Source organism: Mus caroli, unplaced genomic scaffold, assembly GCF_978045245.1.
Source record: "Mus caroli unplaced genomic scaffold, Mus_caroli_1 scaffold_17, whole genome shotgun sequence".
In the NCBI taxonomy this organism is placed as follows: domain Eukaryota; kingdom Metazoa; phylum Chordata; class Mammalia; order Rodentia; family Muridae; genus Mus; species Mus caroli.
Window position 1 is genome coordinate 55,636,080 of NW_028227272.1, and position 17,682 is coordinate 55,653,761.

The 17,682-nt window shown below is 42.9% G+C and overlaps 1 protein-coding gene across 1 annotated transcript; it reads left to right on the plus strand.

Annotated features, from left to right (window-relative positions):
* Positions 1 to 6,833: 6,833 nt before the first annotated feature.
* Positions 6,834 to 17,381, plus strand: Cpox (coproporphyrinogen oxidase). Its single transcript, XM_021185432.3, has 7 exons — positions 6,834 to 7,907; positions 9,452 to 9,595; positions 10,279 to 10,389; positions 11,303 to 11,444; positions 12,171 to 12,389; positions 14,954 to 15,058; positions 15,665 to 17,381. The coding sequence occupies exons 1-7, from the start codon at positions 7,385 to 7,387 to the stop codon at positions 15,750 to 15,752; spliced, it is 1,332 nt and encodes a 443-aa protein (XP_021041091.1). The 5' UTR covers positions 6,834 to 7,384; the 3' UTR covers positions 15,753 to 17,381.
* The last annotated feature ends 301 nt before the right edge of the window (positions 17,382 to 17,682 follow it).

The window sequence follows — 17,682 nt, forward strand, 5'->3', positions numbered from 1 at the left end:
ACCCACGTTTCAAAGCCTGCCATTTAGACTCCATAGGCCATCCTCTTAACCATGCTAGTATGTACCCTTCACCAAATTGCAGATCCACAGGCCCATTGGCAACCAGAAGAAATATTTACATATATCGGTAAATATTTGAGTATTGCTAGTACATGATCACCATCTAGTGGATATACTCTACTGTTACACCATGTGAGATCATAATACGATATTTACATAACCTCCCTCTTCTCTTTCCTTCTTTCATATCCTCTCATGCATGAGATTTGATACATGTGTTCTTCAGCTGTCGTAAGATAAATTATGTTCATTACAATGACTGACCCTTTAAATTACCTTCAATTCAAATTTGTCGATAGTCCATGAATAGTGCCAGATAACTGTCATCAACCCTCATGTACTCTTGGAATTGAAATTTCATTAAAAAATTAAATTGCATTTAATTAATTAATGTATATATGCACATGTGCTTGTATGCATCAGAGCACTTGTGGAGGTCAGAAGCAACCTTATGCCAGTCAGTTCTCTTCTTCTACCTAGTGGGTCCCCGGGACCCTATTCAAAATTGGTTTTTGGGGCAAGAGCTTTTACCCACTGAACCATCTCTTCAGCTCAAAATTTAATTTTATTACTAGAAGTCTATATCCCAACTCACATGAGGGAAACACTATGGGCACTATGCCAGAGGCAGTCTGACCACAGCTACAGGGGGTTTCCTCCACCGGTCATCTTAAGTAGGATCTGCTCAGTTTATTTCACAACAGGAATAATTTCAGATTTGTGTTTCTTATCTTCTCCTCTTGTCCTTTTTCTATGGAAGGTGGAAGGATGAGAATTTATTAAACTGTTCAGTGACATGTGTGTAGATCTCTCTGTTTCCATATTAGATTGTTTTTCCAAACAGGAGGTGACATGTAACATGTGCCAGACTGGAGCCAAGTGCCCATAGTCCAAGGTCCCCAAGGACAGAGGATCAAACAGGGATGCTATTTGTTCTCTCTGATGCAACTGTCAACAGGCAGTGATCTGGGGGTGCAGAATGCTGCTCTATCAATTTTCTCAGACTACACATTTAAAAGTAGAACAGGTTCAAAGTAGCCCTGGGTATCCTGGCCTTGCTTTGTAGACTAGGCTGGTCTTGAACCTGCAGAGAGCCTCCTGCCTCTGCCTCCAAGTGCTGGGAGTAAAGGTGCAAAGAGTCTTATTGCTTAGAGAGCTCATCCATTATTCTGTCCGAGTTTTCAAGTATTGGATTAGATTTATACACATCTGGGAAGGCAGAATGCCCACCAATACAAATTTGTTTCACGCGCAACTATGCTTATATGAACATACAGAAAAATATTTGACAAAATATACAGGAAATGTGTCTCAGTATATCTGATACATCATATTAACATCCCTAAGAACTTCTAGAAAGGGTCAGTGAGATTCCTTAGCAGGTAAATGTTGTGGGGAATATTAAAAAAGAACCGGCATGTTCCTGAACAGGTGCTGGCAACTCTGGGCCTCCACTTAGGTCCTGCTAACTCTGTCTCTACCCACCAACTCTCTGTCGGGGCTGGAGCTCCCAAGTTCCTCTTGCATTCACCCCATGGTCAGCCACAACAACACTGATCTCCCTAGTAGAAACAAGACTCTTGAAGCTTATAATTAACCAATCAGATTTATGTATCAACAAATTCCCAATTTTTCAAGATGCCAATACAATAATTTCAGAACCAGCTGATAATGATAAAAACTTTATCTGAATTATTCTATCCTTATAATAAAATAACTACTTATGGCTGGTTAATGCCATGCTGGTTCACATCCACCTCCGTGCTGGCCTTCCTTCTTCTTCCCCTGAGATGCTCTCTGTCTCTGCAACTCTTAGCTCTGCCTCCCTTTTCCCTGTCCAATCACAGGCCTCCTGCTGCCCTAGTGTAATTGGACAGGGAAATCCTGTGACAGGTAAAAGTGTTTGCCCCCAACCTGATGACCTGATTTCAGTCTCTGGTTACCACATGGTAGGAGGAGCAAATTGTCATCTGACCTCCATAGGGTGCTGTGGTAAACATGTAACACACACACACACACACCCCACACTAAAATGTGATACACTTGGTTTGTTTTTGTTTTTTTTAAAGATGTGTTATTATATCTAAGTACACTGTAGCTGTCTTCAGACACACCAGAAGAGGGTGTCAGATTTCATTACAGATGGTTGTGAGCCACCATGTGGTTGCTGGGATTTGAACTCAGTGCTTTTGGAAGAACAGTCAGTGCTCTTAACCACTGAGCCATCTCTTCAGCCCTGGATACACTTGTTTAAAGAAGCAGTTAAAGAAGTCAAACTTATTAACATACACTAAGAACCTGGTTGTGTTGAATAAAGATGGCCCAGAGAAAGTGAAGTGATCCAGAATAGAGACTAGTGTGACAACTCAGGAAGGCTCAGGAAGGATTCCTGCTCCAGGATCTTACACAGTAAGAAGAGGGCAAGCTTGGCTCAAGTTATGCTCAGAAAGTACAAAGAACTAAAACATTCTTCTTTTCAATATAAATAATTAACAACTCACATCTCTCTTTGTAATTTATTATCGCTTGCATGTGATGTGTTGGCAAAAGTATTAATGATGTCCCAGAAGGACATAACACTTTCCATTTATGATTAAGAACAGCACACTGGCTTCTGCTTAGGGGTCTTTTGTACAGTTCAGCATCACCATGCCAAGTGAGGTTTGAAGGAGGGAGAGTTCATTTGAAGACCTGAGCTTCTGATTCTGTACTGGGAAAGCTAGAAGCTTCGCTGTTTCTGAAGCTCTTGTCTCAAAGGCAGTTGGAGGCCTCCTAGATCCAATACTTCCCTTGATTTGGCACTGTATTCTCTGTTGATCAGACAGAGATACATAAATAATGCACTGATTCACTCTATTCTGTGAGGCCTCCTGCACTGCTTCAGTGACCCTACACCGGAGGCCCTCCAGCTGCTTTCCTCTGTCCTTGGTGTGATCCATTGCTCTTGTTGAACACTTTGCTCTACGCAGGCTTCTGTGTGAGCCTGCTTGTCCATCCTTAGCCCTTGGACCCCTGGACGTCCACACCCCCATTTATACAGCAAAAAGCCTTTCAAATGTGGTTTTCCCCTCTCTGCTTTCACCTAACTCTCTCTACTTCTAAGAAGCAGGTTCCAAGAATGGGATAGAAAGATGACTCTGGATAGATGCTGAAAACAAAGAGAACTGATCCTTGACATCCAAATTTAAAACGATGTCAGTATGGCTAAACACAGAACTTCTTGAATGCGTGCTCTCCAAGAGTGATCTATCTCTGCCGATGAGATGAATGTTTAGGGGCAGCCTTGGGAGCAGATTTGCTTTTCTTGAGTCAGGACCTTTTGTTGTGAGTGCCATAAAGACATGAAGGAAATGAAGAGAGGTGCACATAAGCAACGGTGAATTTCTCATTGTTGTATGAGGAGGGCTCCTCTATAGGTACCCAAGACTCATTATTCCTGACTGGTTTTAGGGGCTGGAGAGATAGCTCAGTGGTTAGGAGCACCAACTGCTCTTCCAGAGGTTGTGAGTTCAATTCCCAGCAACCACATGGTGGCTCACAACCCTCTGTGATGGGATCCGATGACCTCTTCTGGTTCGTGTACTCATATGTCTTGGTCAGGGTTTCTATTCCTGCACAAACATTATGACCAAGAAGCAAGTTGGTGAAGAAAGGGTTTATTCTGCTTACATTTCCATATTGCTGTTCATCACCAAAGGAAGTCAGGACTGGAACTCAAGCAGGTCAGGAAGCAGGAGCTGATGCTGAGGCCATAGAGGGATGTTACAGTCTTGCTTCCCCTGGCTGGCTCAGCTTGCTTTCTTACAGAACCTAGGATTACACGCCCAGGGATGGCCCTACTCACAATGGGCCCTCCCCCCTTGATCACTAACTTGATCACTAATTGAGAAAAATGCCTTAAAGCTGGATCTCGTGGAGGCATTTCCTCAACTGAAGCTCCTTTCTCTGTGATAACTCCAGCTGTGTCAAGTTGACACACAAAACCAGCCAGTACACCATCATATAAATAAAATAAATAAAATTTAAAAACAAGCACATATGCTCACATGCCACTACCTTGTTCCCAAGTTCTTTCCAAGTGACTCAACCTGCCCACCGACCCTTGGCAGAAGAATGGTTGGAGAAGAGCATTTACTATCAATGGGGCCATGTGGCCACAAAGCCCTAAACCCCTGAAAATGTAACACCTTCAGAACTTTGGCTAACTAGAAAGAAATACCTATATTATTAGCCAAATGAATTAAATACTTACCTCATGCTCTCTCCTCCGTCCCCATCCATAAACAACTGTTCTGTGTGCTCCCCAGTCCCACCCCCCTTTTTTAACTCCCATGTGTCAGGTAACAGCTTACAGAAGTTGGTTCTATTTTTACCATATCGGTTTCAGGGATCAAACTCGGGTTGCTAGGCCTGAGTTTTATTCACCCTTTTAATGTGAGTCTGTGTTATTAACTTCTCATTTTTGTCTGCTAGAGACAACATGGTTCAGTTTCACCATCCCCTTCCCAAATCCCAAACACTAATTACATTTGGAAGTTACAAATCCTTACATTATCTGGTTCCCAAGGTGGGCAACGGAACCAAGATGGACAGAGTCTATATCTATAAGACTTAAGGAACAAATTCATTCCTTAAATTATTTGCACTTTAATCACATGATATTTAAAAGCAGTAAGCAGCATGGCCTAGTGTATGTGCTCAAAGGTGCCCTCAGAACACAGGCTCTGCTCAACTACCTGCTGTCCAAGGCATTCTACGAAACTTCCACAGTCTCAGCCACAGAGTCACTGTGATCAAACTGCATCCAGATTACTGTCGAAAAAGAATTAGAGAGAAGCTAAGGACAAAAGATAAGTCAGAAGGGACAGGCGCTGTGAATCTGTCTCATACATAAATTTTTCTTGGAATATTTGAGCGGTTTCTTCACATATCTCTCTGAACAGCCAATTAAAGTTACTTTAACTAAAGAAAGCACAAGTTAAATCAACCATACTAAATTAAATTGTATATTTAATGTATAAGGTTGTAATACAGATGTTACAGTTTGAGTAGTCCTCCTGTGTCAGCTTCAGTTGTGCTGGGAGAACAGGTATGTGCTATGCCTAACTATATATTGATTTAAGTCAACTGATCTCTTAAGATTTTTTTTTCAATCTGTAAGAAGATGACAAATTTAAAATGTAAATCTAGGGCAAAATATTAAAATCTCAAAACCTTCACTTTCTGTTAATTTAATTTCTCTTTCAACGGCATTAGAGTTCTAACAAGGCCAAGTTTAGCAATACCTTGTTACTAATTGTTACACACGCGTGCATGCATGTGTGAATACACATACCAGAGAAATAAAGTGGGTTCATCAAACGCTCTCTTAAAAGGGAAAAGGAATACACTAATATCAGGGAGTAAAATTCATTATTTTTAAGAGGGGAAGGATCAACTTAGCAAGGATTCGGAGAAGCATGTGGAGTTTGAAGATGAGTTGTATGTTTGTACCTAGTGAGGTAGCACACAGCTCATCAGAATGTCCTGGCTTGTGGGGTTACACAGAGAATGAAATCATAGCACACAAAAGTGAGCCAGTTTTACACGCAGATGAGCACCCCTACTGCATAGCTTCTGTTTACAACTTACTGACTTCTTATTTGTCCACAGCAGCTTTCGGATGCATCAAATTGCTTATAGAGGGAACATCTTCATATACTACAAATAGGACTTGGGAATAATTTAAGCTACCAGGAAGTGTGTGTGTGTGTGTGTGTGTGTGTGTATGTATGTGTGTGACTGGTTTTGTTTCTTTTGAGATAGGGTCTTACTATGTAGCCCTGGCCATCCTGAAAGTCTTTAAGTAGACAAGGGTGGCCTCAAACTCATATAGGTCTACCTGACTCTGCATTCTGAGTGCTGGGATTAAATATGTGTGCCACTATGCCCTTCTAGGAAGATGGTGGCTTTTATTTTTTTCTCATACAAATCCGTTTGTTTGTTTGTTTGTTTGTTTGTTTGTTTTTAAGGATTCCATTAAGCACTGTACATTAAGATTAAGGTGGAATCAGAGGACAGGAGAGAGAGAGACATCCAAACAGGCTGGAAGCTAGTACTCAATTTGTTCAGGGTAAGTACACAATTAGTTATTTGTCTGGGCAAGTCTCCCGAATTTCCCGTTTGGCTTATTTTTGGCTAGCTTCACATTAGCAGAGCGGGAGCATAAAGGAGAAGTTTCTTACAGAAAATTAGAGAGATTCCTTTTCATTAAAGAGCTTCATTTATCACCAGGAGGCCCAGCCAGACCCAGGCAACCTTCCAAAAGATAATTCTTATCTTCCCTTCTCTTCCAAGTTGGCCTCCAGCCAGGGCACACTACAGCTAAAAGTTAAGGGTTTCTCTCCTCTGCAAGCTTCGTCACTTCTCGGTGAATTCATTTGCCTGCCACACTCTTATCTGCCAGGCCTGAGCACGCATGCTGTTCCAGGTAGTTTGTGGTTGCATTTGTGTAAGAAGCAGGGGAGTGAACAGATCGGGTCAGAACCATACCCACTGAGCTCCAATTCCTGCTACAGCCAGAGTGGAAGCTTGTGAAAGAATAACCAGTGGCCTCGATTATTATTTGTTAGTAGAAATTAGAATCATCAAGGATAGTTAAAGGGCAAATGAGCCCTTCTGATACTATAAAATAATGCTGGCAATGATATATGCTTGGAACAAAACTAATAAATGTGCGAGCTTCTGTCCTCATATTTTCAACGGGTAGGGCTATGGGAAAGAACAGAGATCCAGGATAGTAAACTGGAGTGCGAATAGTTTCTCTGGATCTACTCAGGAGCCCACTACCCTGAACTCTTTGGGTAAGTCAAGCACAGGGGGGACAAGGGTGCATCCTCCAGACCCACAGCCAGGACTAAGACAAGGGGTGTGTCTCCGAGTCGTTATTTCCGCCCGTTTGTCGTCAGCCTTCTAGCCCCACTTTTGCTCACTGTGGGTGAGCGAGCAGGGCAATCCAAGGTGTACGTGACTAAAACGCCTATCTTATCAGTCCAAGCACCTCCACAGTCCTCTGGCAGCACAGGAGGCCCGCGTGCGAGCAGCAGGACCCACCTCTGTGCGCAGGGTGCAGTCTTATCTGCTCTTTCCGGGAGCGGTCAGACGAGTGCAGGAGGCGATAGGACCGGACTACAGTTCCCAGCAGCCTCCTCGGCTCCCGCCAGCAGCCTGCGACCTAGCAGGAGCTTTTCTGAACTCCACGTAGCAGTAGCGGGGAGTCTGGGTCTCAGGACCCTGGGAGCTCCGGTGGGTTTGCAGGATCGGAGCTGCCCAGTCCGGGCGGGAGATGGCTTTGCGGCTGGGCCGACTGGGCTCGGGCCCCTGGTGGCAAGTGGTGCTGGGCGACTATGCTCAGCTGCGCGCCGCGTCCCCGCGCTGCGCGTCCGCCCGCGTCTGCCAGCTGCCTGGCACGGCTGGTCCCCAGCCTCGCCGCGGGCTGGGCTACGGCCCCTGGGCTAGAGGCGGGTCCCGGCTGGGGACCGGGCTGGCCGCGACGCTGGCGGGGTTGGCAGGGCTGGCAGCCGCCGCCTTCGGGCACGTGCAGCGGGCGGAGATGGTGCCCAAGAGCTCCGGGGCGCGGAGCCCCTCACCTGGACGGCGGGAGGAGGACGGGGACGAGATAGCCCGCCGCTGCAGCACTTTTATGTCCTCGCCGGTGACCGAGCTGCGGGAGCTGCGGAGGAGGCCCGAGGACATGAAGACCAAGATGGAGCTGATGATTATGGAGACCCAGGCTCAGGTGTGTCGGGCACTGGCGCAGGTAGACGGCGTCGCCGACTTCACTGTGGACCGGTGGGAGAGGAAAGAAGGTGAGGAGAGAGCTCCTGTTTCTTGGTTGGGCACCAGTAGCAGTTTAGGATTAGGGATTTAAAGTGGACAGTTTTTACAGGGGGGTGGGGGTGGGGGGTGATCTGTCAGAAGGGACAGACTTGAATGACTGACATTGAGAGAGCTATTCGCTCTCTGCTTGCAGATGTGGACCCAGAGGTGCCAACAATGTAGGACAAGTCACTTGAAAATATTGGCAATTCATAGTTGCACTTTTTTTCTATAGGTTTGTTAAAGAACATCTGCAGGCAGCAAAGTGAAGCTTTCATGTTCAGTTTGTTACTGAACAGATCTCGCCCCCCGCCCCCCCCCCTTTATTTATCCATCTGGGTGCATTTGTCCCTGTCCTATTAGAGGCAGAAGAAACACTGATCCTTTATGTCTGCTAGATTCTCTATGTCAAGAGTCTCCCCACTGTTTTTTGGCGGGTTGTATAAGGAATATTTGATTCGTCTTCTAGTAGTTCTTACTAAATTGCATCATCAAATTTCTTGAAGGATTCCTTAGAATGCCATTCATGTTGAGTCATGTATTGGTGACCATGTTGTTCCAAACACAGTAGTCTTTCCCTGTTCTCCCCTCCCGCCTTAATTTTAAACTTGAGGATTTCTGCCTTTTTCCAAGCTGGAAATATAACAGTATATCATCAATACATTTTGAGTTATGATGCTACCACATCTATATTAAATGGGAGTCAGTCTGATTTTCATGTTTTTTTCATCTTGCAATGCTTTAGGGTAGAAGCCACTGACCGACCCAGACACAATGTCAAACACTAGATAGCTAGCTCTGTAACCTTTGGAAGTTACTGTTTTCCACCTCTGTTTCATAGTTAATGAATATATGCCGAGAACTCAGAATGTCAGAAACGTGGTCAGCACTTAAATCATTCCGGTGGTGTGATCTTGAATATGGTGCCCTGCTTCTTAGAAATAAAACAACTCAGTCATCAGTCTTTGAGAACAATGACTTTATGGTGACCTGTTGCCTTAAAGAAAAAAAAATATTAAACACACACACATAAAATTTTACTTAATTTTAGACTCTGAACCCCTTAAGAGTTTGAATAGCTATGTTTTTGAATTGCATATAAAAATTAAAGGTAATAGGGTAAAATTGAGAGTCGAAAAATGGGAAGGAATATGGAGTTCTTGTATTGAGTGAAAGTAAAACACCATTCGGTAAACCCATGCCTGCCTGTAACATTAGCTTTCTGTTTTGTGAATAACAAACGGATTCTTTCTGGTGATATCTGAAGAAACTTCCTTGGAGTTATTAGGCCATGGCACGAGAACATGGAAGAAGCAGCCATTTCAGTGGTTTGTATCTGGATGCATGTTTTCCTAGTATAAGGAGCTTAAGACACAGAGCTAAGCCAACTTATCCCACATAGAAAATATATATGCTATCACAGATGGTTCTGGAACTAGTGGAGGAAGCAGGCACTTCATGCCGCCACATTCATGGGAGAGTTGTCTTCCGTATGACGGTGCTCTATCCTCTGGCTTTCTCTTTCTATGGACAGGAGGAGGTGGCATCACCTGTGTGCTTCAGGACGGGCGAGTGTTTGAAAAGGCTGGGGTGAGCATTTCCGTCGTTCATGGGAATCTTTCTGAGGAAGCAGCAAACCAAATGAGAGGCAGAGGAAAAACTCTGAAGACGAAAGATAGTAAGTCTGGTAACTCTCCCTGCCAACTCTTTTCCCACCAGTTTTACTTAAAAATAGCTTATTTATTTGTTTGTTTATTTATTTATTTATTTATTTATTTATTTATTTATTTATTTTCTGGAACTGCCCTTGGATGTGTATGCCCAGTGTACTGGCTGGTTTTGTGTGTCAACTTGACACAGGCTGGAGTTATCACAGAGAAAGGAGCTTCAGTTAGGGAAGTGCCTCCATGAGATCCATCTGTGGGGCATTTTCTCAATTAGTGATCCACGGGTTGGGGGGGAGCTTTGTGGGTGGGACCATCTCTGGGCTGGTAGTCTTGGGTTCTATAAGAAAGCAAGCTGAGCAAGCCAGCCAGTAAAGAACATCCCTCCATGGCCTCTGCATCAGCTCCTGCTTCCTGACCTGCTTGAATTCCAGTCCTGACTTCCTTTGGTGATAAACAGCAAAGTGGAAAGTGTAAACTGAATAAACCCTTTCCTCCCCAACTTGCTTCTTGGTCATGTTGATAGAAACCCTGACTAAGACACCCAGTAAGCGTGTCCGCATGCGTGAATTGTGAAAATTGTGACTCAGAGACAAGTTACAAAGCAGCCTTTGATAGCGGATTCAGAGATCATGAGGGAGTAAATGTGTCAAGCCAGGCGGCTAGATGCATCTAACTGTGTTGTTTTACTTTCCAGGTAAATTGCCATTTACTGCTATGGGTGTAAGTTCTGTGATTCACCCCAAGAATCCTTATGCACCCACGATGCATTTCAACTATAGATACTTTGAAGTAGAGGACGCCGATGGTAAGCCTCTTAAGGGTTGTTCCAAGACTGTATTAAAAAAAGAAAAATCAAAAGGTACTTTATCAAAAAGAGAGAAAGTACAAACATTTAGGATTTTCCAGGGATATCCCAGAGGCTTAATCTTGGCAGGATGTATAAGGACCCGAAACATCAGAATGGGACTCCATCTCTCATCCAATGTTTCCTCCTCACAGAATGAGTTTTGTGAACACAAACTTCACTCCCCCCCCAACACACACACAAAGTTTCTGCAAATATAAAGTTCTTATTTCTGAAATTGAGGACTTGCCACTGGGGCGTGTATACAAACTTTATGTGTGTGTGTCTTTGTGTGTGTGTGTTCTACTATATACAGTGCATGAGGACCTGAGTTCCCACTCCACAATCATTTAAAAAGCCAGGAGCTAAGGATAATAGACAGGAGGATATCTAGATCCAGGCATTATAGCTAATTAGTAACCTGTTTTAGTGAGAAACACTAATTCAAAGCCAGTCTGATTGCGAAATGATTGAGGAAGACATCTCACATTAACTCCTGGCCTCTATACCAATGAACACGCACACATGAGCACCCATGCACACATCAGCGTTTGAGCTGTGTGATTCTAATGTTAAGCCAGCATTGAGATTCACAGCCAAGACCAACTGTCCAGACTGTTAATACTCGAGGTCCTCCATCCCATTTCCCTGCCGGCTTCTTCTCTCTCCCTGACTTCCTGTCTCCTTTCCTTTCTGCGTTTGCGTCTTGCCAGCCTCAGCTTTACTGGCTGTTGGAGCTATTTTCGGTTAGATGTTCTTTGACTGCCACCTATTTCATGGTGATGAATTAAGTTGCTGAATTAAGCTTGCTCATATAACCAGTGGTGCGCTCTAGTCTCAAGGCAACCTAGGTTCAGCTTCCTTGCTTTCGTAGGTAACACACACTGGTGGTTTGGGGGTGGCTGTGACCTCACACCGACATACTTGAACCAAGAGGATGCTGTCCATTTCCACCGTACTCTAAAGGAAGCTTGTGATCAGCATGGGCCAGACATCTACCCCAAATTTAAAAAATGGTGAGCTGTCGACACTGGTATTTTCTATGTTTGTTTGAAAAGACTTGCCTGTAGGCCTGATTTATATAAAGATCATCAAAAGAACTCTTTCCAAGTTAAGGTCTATTCTCCATGTTTAGCATTAGTAAGTGATGTCTTAGGAGATTTGTTTTTTTTTAGACGGTAGATGAAAGCACCCAGAGTAGACTGATGGCTTCTTGTGCCGGTCAGGAGGTTAAACTTTAACACACATGAAGACATTCTGTAAGCGTTTCCTCTGACAGCCTTTTCCCTAGTTGTGCATCCTTTAGAGTCACCGCTTTTAACACTGAAAGAGATACTAAATACTAAAATTCTTGACAGCATTCTGCTTTTGCTGAATTGAGACTAGGCACATAAAAGCTCAGGCTCGTACCTCAGCTGGTGCCCATGTTAGGAGACCCTCATCCCCTACCCCCTGTAAAAGCAGCGGTGCCCCCAGAAGTCTTAGGAAGTATGGTAGCCAGCTGCACTCTCGCTTTATCTGCACAAGTTCTTAGTATTGCTTGTCCTTTAGATTGGCTTGGTTTGAATTGTTTGGTAGCTGTAGAAAGTCTGGCTAGAGTCCTAGTTTTGTAGTCAGTCCTATAGAAAACAAAGATACTGCTGGGGTGAGCCGAGGAGCAGGCGTTTAACCCAGGGGATCGTTTCAAGTCGCCTGCATCTCTCATCTTTTAGTCCATGCTTTTTCTCTGCTGCACGTTCTAGGTGTGACGACTACTTCTTTATAGTACACCGCGGGGAGCGGAGGGGCATCGGCGGCATCTTCTTTGACGATCTTGACTCCCCGTCCAAGGAGGAGGCTTTCTGCTTCGTGAAGACGTGTGCTGAGGCCGTGGTCCCTTCCTATATTCCCATTGTGAAGAAGCACTGCGATGACTCCTACACCCCCCGGGACAAGCTTTGGCAGCAGCTGAGGAGAGGGCGGTGAGTGACAGGAGGGTGAACAGTCTGCACAGCTCACAGACACGGAGGTCCTCCAGGCACAGTGGCTGTTGTGCTGTTTTGACTAAATACTTTATAACTAGTCATATTAATCCATGGTGATTTTTTTTTCTTAAGTAGACGAACATTAAAAATTAACTTAATGACGTTGTATAATCAATGTCACAAGGTTTACTTAATTCACCTGTATGTGTACTTGTGGTAGGCATTTACGTGGTAAGTACTTGGGGAATTTTTCTCTTCATTTCCCAGTGACAGCTTCTACCTTCTGCTAAGATGAGGGCATCATTTAAGGTTTTTTTTTTTTTTTCTTTTTCTTCTTCTTTTGCTTATAAATTCCGAGTCATGCTTTAAGATATTCATCTTAAATATTTATGAAGGAGCTATCGTAATACAGTCTTCATGATCACCTTTACTTATTTTGGACCTCTTATGCACAACCCCCGTATGAGGGAGGCATTGTGTGTCTGGTTTTCCCAGGAAGCCTGTGGTATATATGGTGTTATCATATACTGACCATAAGGTGTCCTTACCAGTAAGTCCTTAGCCCAAACTACACAGCAGGTCTGATGGCACACCAGATGTGAAAGTCCTCCTGTATCACCCATCCTTAACCTCGGCCCCTGATTCTATTGATGAATTCATAGGTGGCAAGATAGGTTGTGTTCAGGCTCAGTGACCCTCATGAGCCAGCTCGACACACCCACTCTCCCAGCTCCTGGCAGTTTTCTTGGTCATGTTAATTGCATGTGTACCATAAGTCACAGTCATAGCCTGAGTTCTTCTAATTCCTGTTAACTCTTAGGCACATGAGCCCTAAGGAGCTAAAGCTGTGCCTTGAAGAGGCCTTGAAGAAGTCAACTTACATGTTCCATGTTTAAAGATAAAATATGTTTGTATTTACCTTTCTGAGATTGGATGTTTGTTTTACTTACATAACTGTGTGTCCTGTCAGGTCCCTGTGTAACAGCCTAATGAAGTGAGAATAGAGTCAGTTTTCTTTTAGAAAATTTTAAAGAAATACAAGGCCCCCACCCCTGCCAATTTGTCACCCATAGGCCTCCCATTCTGGCCCCCTTTCTCTAGATTTATCTCGGGTACCCTGAGGTTAAACATAGCACTGACTATAGAAATAGGCATAACAGACATGGTGAAAATGGCTCATAGTTCAGTAGGGATGGTATTGCTAATTAGAACTGGTTCAGTTTTGGACATATTCTGTATGCAGAGCTAAAAGGTTTATGAAGCCTACATAGGTGAAGCTTTTACTGCAATATTACCAACAATAGTTTTTTTGTTTGTTTGTTTGTTTGTCTATCTTCACATTTGATGACTGGCGATTCTGTGAGTTCTGCTGTGTCTGTCTGTGTGTCTGCCTGTCCCCTCTCTTGACTTAGAAGATGTGTGTGGCACATTAGGTTACTCACTCATAGCTTAGTAGGTCACTAATGTTCAAAAGAGAAGCTCTCTGCCACTGTTATCTTTGGCTTGGGAGATAGCAGTAGACTCTGGGGCTTTAGATAACTCCAGCATCATCGCAAAGACCCTTTATGGTCAGCGCTGGCTTCAGTTTCTTAGTGTAGTCATAACTTGTCATCTATATCCCCTATATAGGTCTCATCCCTCCCCTACCCCTAAAAAAACATTTTTATGAATCATTCTGAATTCTTGAGGACAGTAGAAAGTACAAGTTTAAATCTGAAGAGACTTTCGAATCCTATGATGTTAACATCAGAAACAGATGTTTAAGCTAGATAGCAATTCAGATCTGGTTCCCTAACTGTTAGTAGAAAATTTGGACAATACACTGAGCCTAACTTTACTTGATACCAAGATATTTTCGTGAAGAAAAAAAGCAAAAAAACAAAAACAAAAACAAACAAACAAAACCAAGTTAAGCTAAGCACTGAAGAACGAGGCTGTAGCTTTCACAGTGATGGCTGTAAAGAGAGGAGGGATGAGTGGTCCCATCTCTGTTGATGCCGTGAACTCCGGCAGGGAAGGAGGCAGATCCCGGCTGTTTTAGTCACTGTTGCTTATAGAATAATATAAACCCATTCCTTATAGAATAATAACAGTAGTAGTAGCAGCAGCAGTCGTAAGTTTCTTGCTCAGCAGTTCCTGGCACTTAACCTATAGAAGTTGGGTATTCCTAGTGTAGTACTGTGAGCCCCTGATGAAGCCCTTTTCCTGAATGCCTGTGCTACAGCGAGGACCCAGGCTGGGTTACCCAGGAAACAATGCTGCTTCTTTCTGAATTGTCGTGCGTGCCTGGTCCCAGTTTGTATTTGTACTGTTTATTCACGGGGAGAACATAACCTTGCTGATTGGTGGTTGCTCTGTGTTGGGCACAATCTGCATCCAATTGTTTGGCGGGTAGAATGCCCTTTTATTTATGCTTTCCAGAGGAGAGGGCTCGCTGGGCTCTGTAAGCTGTGTGCTGGCTCTAGTTGGTAGGGAGATCTGGAGAGAAGCTCCGCACCTTAAGGATTTCTAAAAGGTTTCACTCAACACACCTTTACTACTATGTGGTGTCTTTCTGACAGGTATGTGGAATTTAATCTGTTGTATGATCGGGGCACCAAGTTTGGCCTCTTTACTCCAGGATCCAGGATCGAAAGTATCTTGATGTCTTTACCTCTAACAGCAAGGTAAGAAGCCGATTTGTCATAGTAACCCTTGACATAGTAACTCAGTGTCATATAGTGAGTAACTCCTGTCATAGGAACTTCCTGTGCCTCATAGAATCTACACATTAGCCCTGACAGTGTGTTACCTAATACTTCATGTATGTTTGTCTGATTTTTATAAGAAAATTGTGGGAGAATAAAGCCCAGATTGGATTTTGTAAGAAGTGACAGGATGTATGTCCTGTGAGCTTTGTATCTGAGGATGTGGAGAGAGCAAGTGGGAAGCTGAGTCTGGCCTTTCCTCACAGCCTTCTTTCTAGAAAGATGCATGTGTAGTGTAAAACTTAAGCGACCTGTGTACTACCCAAGGCTCTATACTTTATGAAACCCAAGTTTATAATGAAAGGATCTTAGTGTTAACCCAGATATTCCTAAGACTTATTAAGAAATTTACCCTCTTAAGTAGCTGATTTATATATATATAAGTATAGTAGAGACATAGTAGTCACAGTGGTGGAGGAACGATGCATTGTTTTTACTCCTAGGGTTTTATTCTCCATTAGTTATGTATGTCACTTATTGTTATTTTGTTTGCTTTTTGTTTTGTTTCGTTTTGGACATGCGTAGATGGGAGTACATGCATTCTCCCCCAGAGAATTCCAAAGAAGCTGAAATTCTGGAAGTGTTGCGCCATCCAAAGGACTGGGTGCACTGATGCGGCAGACAGAGCCTTGCTCCAGGGCCTGGTGGACACAGGTGGTGTCGTCGTGCACTGTGGCCACTGTGTGGCAGGCAGTGTCTTCTGTGCCTTACTGCCCCCGCCTTCTTCACCCTGGGCACCCCGTCTGTGGCAGGCGGTTTTGATCTTTTCCAGTGCTGTGGGAGGAGGTGGCACAGAGGTGGGTGGGGATGTCAAAATGTCAGATTCCTTGCCTGTGACATCCATTTGTACTTTTAGAATAATTTTCTATGACCAGTCAGTTTGACATTGTGTTTCCAGGTCTTTGAGATAAGGGAATGTAAATACTATGATAGGTACCAGGAAACTCTTCATTTTATATGTTGCTTGAAGTTTTAGTTTTTGCTACAGAAATTTATCAGGGAATACATTTTATCTTCTTTAGTTCAGTCAGGATGCCCTTCTTGGGAACTTTGGAATGCAATTTGAAGCCAGGCCGTGGTGGTGTTTGCCTTTAATCCCAGTATTCAGGAAGCAGAGGCTGGTGGATCTCTGTGAGTTTGAGGCCAGGCTGTTCTACAAAGGGAGTTCTAGTCCAGCCATGGCTACACAGAGAAACCCTGTCTTGAAAAGAACCAACAACCCCCCCCCAAAAAAAAAAAGAAAAAAGAAAGGAAGAAAGAAAGCAATTTGAAGAAACATGTTTTTTTGTTGTTGCTTTTGAAGTTTCTTTGACGTAATTTTCATGTATCTTTCTCTATATTCCAGAATATTATAAAAAAAAACTCATTTTTTTTTTTAAAGATAGCTATTTAAGAGCTCTGGAAATTTTCTTTAGTCAGTTTTTGTATTATATAATGATGACCTAGTTTACAACTGCAGATGGCATTATTATTATTATTTAAATAAGTGATATCTTCAGTGGTAAGGTTTTTGTGTGATCATAATTATCTAACATTAGGATTCTATGAAATTTTGAAAGCGAAAGCTTATATCCCTGGATTCGGATACTTAAAAGTTTTATATTTTAGAGACTTAGATATGGGAGATTAGCCTAAGGACAAATGAAACACATTTTTTCTCTTTAATTAAAGAGAATGGAGTCTAACCTGGGCATTTTATATTTTTTATCTTAAAAATGGGCCAATAGAAATTGTGTTACTTTTTAAATTAGAGATTCTTCAACTTTTATCTTTTCTATTAAAAGTCACAGCAGATTTCTTTTTCTTTCTTTTTTTTAAAATTAGGTATTTTCTTCATTTACATTTCAAATGCTATCCCAAAAGTCCCCATACCCTCCCCCTCCCCCCACTCCCCTACCCACCCACTCCCACTTCTTGGCCCTGGCGTTCCCCGTACTGAGGCATATAAAGTTTGCAAGACCAAGGGGCCTCTCTTCCCAATGATGGCCGACTAGGCCATCTTCTGCTACATACACGGCAGATTTCTTAATGTGTGGTTTACTTGTCTAAATAATAGTCTGACTGCGCTATGTTACTTGATTTATAATATATTGAATTTGTAAAGAACAATATTTAAATATTATCCTGGAATATGTTGGATGTATGTGATTGTGTTTGCCATTTTTAGGGTAAGGAAATCTACAGATTCTTCAACATGTCTTACGTAGATTCAGCTAATAAATTTTATTATAACATAAGAAAAGTATTTATATCCTTTATTGTGATAACTTAGTAATTCAAATATTTCTCGGTATAGTAATAGTTCTTTATTACTAGATATTTTACCCAAGAGAGAGATCCATTTTTTCTTAGCCATTTTAGTAAAAATGGTTAAAATTAAAAACAACTCAAGTGCAAATTAGCAGGCAAATGGATAAACAGTTTGTGACTTATGCAGACATTAAAACTCAGCAACAAAAAGGAGTACTGCCTGAGAAATGCTAGTGTGCAAGGCATTGGGAAGATGTCAGAAAAGTGCCTGCTGTCCAATGTCACCTGTGAAG